Raw genomic sequence first — 6,330 nt, forward strand, 5'->3', positions numbered from 1 at the left:
TGATATCCAAAAGAATTGATTGCCAATTGAAATTGATATCAAACCTTAAGGCACAAAATTAGGCACCTACAACAACTTTAGGATTCTTTTACAAATAAAAGAGTGGAATTTTAGAAAAGACTTTATAAGGTTTTTTTGAGCATTGGTTTTGGGCAATTTGAGCCTTTAATAACTTTGTAAGAGCTTTACAAAGTTAGGATTGTTTTTGATAAATCTGGTTTTATAAAATAAAAAAAAGATTTACATTTGAAGAAATTTATGAGTTTGGTAGTAGATCTACAAACAAAAAAATTTAATTTGTGATTATTTTTTTTTTTATTGTTTACTAAAAATTTAAGCATGATAAAATAATTAGATTGAAGGTTATTAAAGTTTAAGCAGATTGGAGTCTTGAAAATGGGGTTTTAAAGATCAATGAGGGTTTCTAAGATTTTTAGAAATCTACTAGTTGGATTGAAGTAAACATTATGTGTATAAATAGTAGACTTGATTTCTAACATATATGTGAATTTTAAGAGATATTTAATAATAAAATTAAGAGATTTTGGCTTGAAAAGATTGCCATCAAGATTGGAGAAGGAGGTTGGCCAAAACTCGAATAGATTTTAGGATTTATCATTTATTTGGTATGTGTGATTTTTTTAAAATTTTTTATATCCGTTGATAACTTTATTATTATAAGGTGTATAGATTTTGAGTCAAAATCAATGATTCAATTATTTGGTATTGAATTTTTAATCTTTTATAGGTTTATTAAGAATTTTATTTAAGATTTAAGATTTGATTAAGGATTGATTAGGATTGGTGTAAGATCTAGGATTTGATTAGAATTTTAATTAGTATTTAGAATTTGTCTAGAATTTTGTTAGGATTTAAGGTTTTTTTTGGATTTGATTAAGATTTACTAGGATTTGATTTGGATTTGATAAGGATTTGATTAGGATTCATTAAGGTTGGTCTAGGATTTAGGATTTTATTAGGATTTGACCAAATATTTGATTAAGGTTTATTAGGATTTTAATTAGGATTAAATAAAAATTTGATCAAATTTTATTTTTTATATTTCTTTAAGGTTCTTTGTTTTTTCTTTTAAAATTTATATTTCTAGTATTTCTTTAAGATTATTTTTATTTCTTTAAAATTTTATTTTTTATATTTCTTTGAGATTTCTTGTTATTTTTTTTAGACTGATTTAAGACTTCTTTGTATTTTTCTTGTAATTTTTTTTAAACTTTTAATTTTGTATAATTTGATCTTTTAATAAATTTTAAAAATATGGATTAATTTTCAAAAAATGTTTTATTAAATAATATTAAAATAATAACTATTAGTTGATTAAATATTTTAAAATTTTAAAAGTAAATTTTATCTTTTTATATAAAATAAATAAATCTTTTATGTAATTTGGCTTAAAATTAGAACAACAAGATGATAGATAAAAAGAATGAATTATTCAAAAAATATATTTTTTTATATAAAAATATAAAATGAATATTCTTAAATAAAAATTTATGTTAGAAATATGAACAAATTTAAATTTTATTATAGTTATCAAAATTATATAATTGATGATATATAATATTTTTTAAAATTTATAAAATTTAAATTTAAAATTAGAAATTAAATCTATGTTTGAAGCTATTTTTTTAATTTATTAAAGTGAACTTGTCAAAAATTTATTTAGTAAATTAATCTTCTAGCATTAAAAGTAGTATATTAATAAATAATACTAAGATTGATCTTGTTCTTGTCAATTCTTGTTTGTACAATATTTTAATTGTTGGTACAAAAGATGGTGGCACTTGTGTATAGTGGAAATTTGAAATAATCAACTTCCTACAAACTAATGACATGACAAGTTAATTTCGGTCTACAAACAGTCTTAAATATTCTAATAGAATTACTAGAAAGTTTGAATCATAGTAATGTCATACAATTTTTGTTTAGAATAAAAGTCCTAAATATTTATATTAATCTCTATGTATTTTTATATATTCTAACCAAAAGATTATTTTAAAAAGAAGTATCTTTGTTTTGAAAGGTATTTTTTTGAAAAAATAACAAAAAACATAAAAAGTACAACAGTGATGCTAAGGATTGTGTGTTAGAATGTGATTATACTTCTATTAATCAATGAATATTAATTTGAAATAATAATCTACTCTTAATTTTTTTTTAAAATGCATAAGTTCGATAAAACAATATAGTGTTTGGAGTGGATTTACAAAATGAATTAAAAATAAATTGGTCAATGATTTTTAATTTTATAAGTGCATTACAAATATATGATGGTGCAAAACAATGATTGTTAAGATTTTAGAGATATTATTAGCAAAGATTTCAAAATGTAAGATTGTATGATTAATATGAAAGTTTTATTGTTGATATATATGTATATATATATACCAAGAAAAATAAGATATTTTTGAATAAAAGTATTGTAGGTTAAAACTAAAAATTAGTAGTATTTGTATTGAAATGTGTATGCTTGTGGCAAGATAAACATACAAAGAGTAATAAATAAATAAAAATATAGATAGTAAACAATGAAGTGGTGACATTTATTAATTGTATTTAGATCATAAAATGAATTATTTCTACCTCAAGTTCTTTCACAAGAGAAAATACTTTATTCAATAATTAAGGTGCTTATATACTAATGTCTCACATTGTATTGGATGACAAGCAACAACATTATTATTTTTTGATATGAAATCAATTCAAAACATGCATAATGTATATCTAAAACTAATGATAAATAAAAATTAACAAAAATCACAGCATGTGATTCATTTCTTGGAAATCGTCTATTAACTGCAACAACTATATATACATATATATATATATATATATATATATATTCACACACACATAATTTTTTATTTTATTTTATTTTATTTTTTTCAATTAAACTACTCTGGCAATTCCTCATTTTGGCATACTTCAGAAACTGATTGTAAGAATGAAAACACACGAATCGTTTTGGAGAGCAATGGAAAGAGTGAGTTGACAATCACCGTAGCATGACCCTACACACAACAACACCATAAGTGAAACAAAAAGGAGGCGTTGAATTGAATTGAATTGAATTAAATTGAATTGAATTAAATTGAATGAAGCAATGAAAACAGTTGAGAATGAGTGATTGTGAGAAGATCAGGCCCCATTTTCCTGTCCTGTGGAGCATCTCAAAAAAGAATAGAAATAAAAGCACAAAAAAAAAAGAGGGTGGATGGACCCCAATCTCGAGAATATACCTAATTCCAGGAATGGCAGCCCCGCCTGCTCATTCCTTCACGATTTGATGCTCTCCGCCGAGTGCCGCTCCGAAGATGCCGTCTCACCTTCTAAAAAAAACCATAAAAATATGAAAAAAAATAAAAAATAAACAGCCCATTTCTGCATCAGCAACTGTGAGTGTGTAGGTTCTAGCGCTTCGCCTTGGACAATGCTCCAGGCGTGTCCAAGTGCATTTCCGTGGGTCTTTCCTCTTATCCTCGGCGACCGTGATGGTGACGATCAGTGAATCGGTGCACTGGACTTGAAGTGTCGTCTGTGATCCTCCACCTTTTGCTTTTAGTAATTAACCGGGTTTGAGTGAGGTTGTTGAAATGACCTGGAAGGAGAGGTTGCAGACCTTCCAGAAACGTTGCTTATTGGATAGGATTCCCCACTTAGTACGTTGCTTCGGAGAAAACACAGCAGTTGTCGGCAAGTTGCCGAGTTTAACCTAACGGTGTCACCTGCACTTCCGCACGCGCACTTGTGTCTCTTGTCCCCACACGCACGATCCGTGAAATGTAGTATATGTGCCTGAATCTGTTGTAACTGGCATAGCAAGCTCGGGACTTTCAAGTTGGGGTATTGTAAAATCGTTAGCTATGGCAACCAAGACAGGAAATAGAACACTAGAAAGCGAACCGTTGGTAGGGTTAGTTAGGGAGCTGTCGGACGCATTCGACTTCTTCGACCTCAACCGGGACGGGAAGCTCTCCGTCGAAGAAATAGCGACCGTGGTGCGATCCTTTGGGGAGGAGGTTACGCAAGAAGACATTCAGATGCTGATTACCCGCGTGGACAGCGACGGTGACGGTAGCCTTGATCTCTGTGAATTCATCGACTTGAACACGCGAGCCATGAGCACATCCACCTCATTGGACTCACAATTCTCTACCGAGAATGCCGAGGACGACGCCTTACTCGCTACCTTCAACAGATTTGACATCAACAAAGATGGCTTCATCTCTGCCGACGAGCTTCACCGGTCCTTAGCCGCGTTTGGCGAGGATAAATTCAGCCTGGAAGAGTGTGGGAGCATGATCAAATGCGTTGACGAAAACGGCGATCACTTGATAAGCTTCGCAGAGTTCCAATCCTTGATGAGCGATCAGCCAGAGATGCGTGGCGCGGCGTTACAATCAGTGCTGGCGGCCGCATCACCGTCACCGTCTTGAGCACCATCGTCATAACCCCTCCCTCTCGGTGCACACAATCAATCTTGCGTCGCCATTATTTGTGTGAGTGTGTGTGTGAGAGAGTGTGTGAGAGTTGTACAGTAAAATTTTGCACATCGAGAGAGTGAGAAAAAGAGAGCTCTCGCTCTCTCTGGATGTGCTTGTGCGTCCCTCGGAACAGTTTAGCTTAGTTTAGTTTAGGGTTTAGTGTTGTTGTATTGTAAGCATGCTCCATGAATTTGCTTCATGGTTTGTTTGCTTCATGCAATTTTGAGCTTCCTTTCTTCACTTCTCCACATAAATGACAACGTTGGTGGTCGGTGGTCTAAGGTTGGATTTATGGCTAATGCACAATTGATAAGTAGAAATGAAACCATGATATTTGGAATGATACTAATGGCTATGTGTGTGTATGTGTGTATTTTGAATATGTATAACAAGAAATTACATTTTTTATTGTATAAACATCCAATGATTATTTACAAGATTCATGGATGTGACTTTGATTTTACAAGTTTGTCAACATTCTTAAGATAGAAATTTCATATATCTCTAATACCAATCATGGAGGTAATATTCCTAAGCTTGTAGAGGAAGTAAACAATGAAATTCAAAGTCTATGCTAAAAAGTTGTATAATTGAGAGAAGCAAGTAGATTAAATTTACAACTAAATTTAAGAAGTCTTTTTACTACAAGTAAAATGAAATCGGTGTCATACTATAATTGCTTACAGTATGTAAAAATTAGTTAGAACATATAATATGTTCATAAGTCTTAATGTGTGTTAGAATGGTTAATAGATTAATTTAAAGAAATTGGATATAAGAAACTTTATTTTGAATTTTATTTATTTTAATTATGGCATTTAAAAAATTATAGGACCTAAATGTTTAATATGAAGCCTTTAGCTGAGATTAGAGCCTAAAAATGAAAATCTAAACTAGTAGGAGGCTTATTGGAAGAGATGAAAATAAGGCATGGTTGGATGAATGCAAAGAATGGAAATCTTCATTCCTACTGGTCGAAGGCTATATCCAATGGGCTTCAAGGAGGCTATCTGATGCTTTATTAGGGATTAGGGTTTCTCTTTTGAGGTCATTCAAGCTTTGGAGGCTAGGTCCAATAAGTTTAGGTTTTTAAATAGGGATTGGGTGTAAATTTTGTGTAATTTGGAGTTTTTATAAAAGAGTTATTGGTGCTCAAAGTTAAGGTGTCAATTTCATACCTACTGTCTTTCTTTGAGGCATAACATACGATTACGAAGAGCAACAAATGATCGGCGACTAAATTGAAGAGATTACTTCTTGAACTACACTTTTTACATATTTTTTTTGATGAATTTGGAGTTTGGATGAAGTAGTTATAGAGAGTTGAAGTCAGCGCATCCAAATCAAAGGCAGTAAGTAAGTGATTTTATTCATAGTAATGGTTGGAGCCATACCTTGAGTTTTTAGATGAATTTTTGGCTCAAACCTTTTGGAATAGGTAGATTATTGTGTTAAGAAGCTATACATACAACTTTTGTGGCATTTTAGTGCTTATTTTGTGTGATATAAAGAAAATTATATGCAAGTGTATAAAAACTAGGATTTGAAGCTAATGTTAGGGTTTCGGTGATATCTTAAGATCCACAATGAATTTGTAGTTGAAATTTGTTGTTGTAGTTGTTAGAAGTATATTAGTACTTTATGTAAAATTTGAGTTTATTTGAAGGATCCGATTGGAAAATATAAGTTGTTGAAGTTTAGGAATAATACCCTATAAGGATATATAAAGATTTAGAGTTTTTTTAATCATATTTTGGATATTTTTGGGAACTTAAGATTTATATATTTGGTGTAATTGTTCCTAAAAGTGTTATATATATATATATAT

The 6,330-nt window shown here is 30.3% G+C and overlaps 1 protein-coding gene across 1 annotated transcript; it reads left to right on the top strand.

The window, feature by feature from the left end:
- Window positions 1-3,850: 3,850 nt before the first annotated feature.
- On the top strand, window positions 3,851-4,847 carry LOC112277154 (uncharacterized). Its single transcript, XM_024509185.3, has one exon. It carries the CDS (start codon window positions 3,882-3,884, stop codon window positions 4,452-4,454), a length of 573 nt encoding a protein of 190 aa, XP_024364953.1. The 5' UTR covers window positions 3,851-3,881; the 3' UTR covers window positions 4,455-4,847.
- Window positions 4,848-6,330: the final 1,483 nt, after the last annotated feature.

Source organism: Physcomitrium patens, chromosome 25, assembly GCF_059467195.1.
Source record: "Physcomitrium patens ecotype Gransden chromosome 25, ASM5946719v1, whole genome shotgun sequence".
NCBI lineage: Eukaryota > Viridiplantae > Streptophyta > Bryopsida > Funariales > Funariaceae > Physcomitrium > Physcomitrium patens.

Bases quoted from the DNA above. Each gene is read 5' to 3' on its own strand.
- LOC112277154 (XM_024509185.3), top strand. From the start codon at position 3,882: ATGGCAACCAAGACAGGAAATAGAACACTAGAAAGCGAACCGTTGGTA.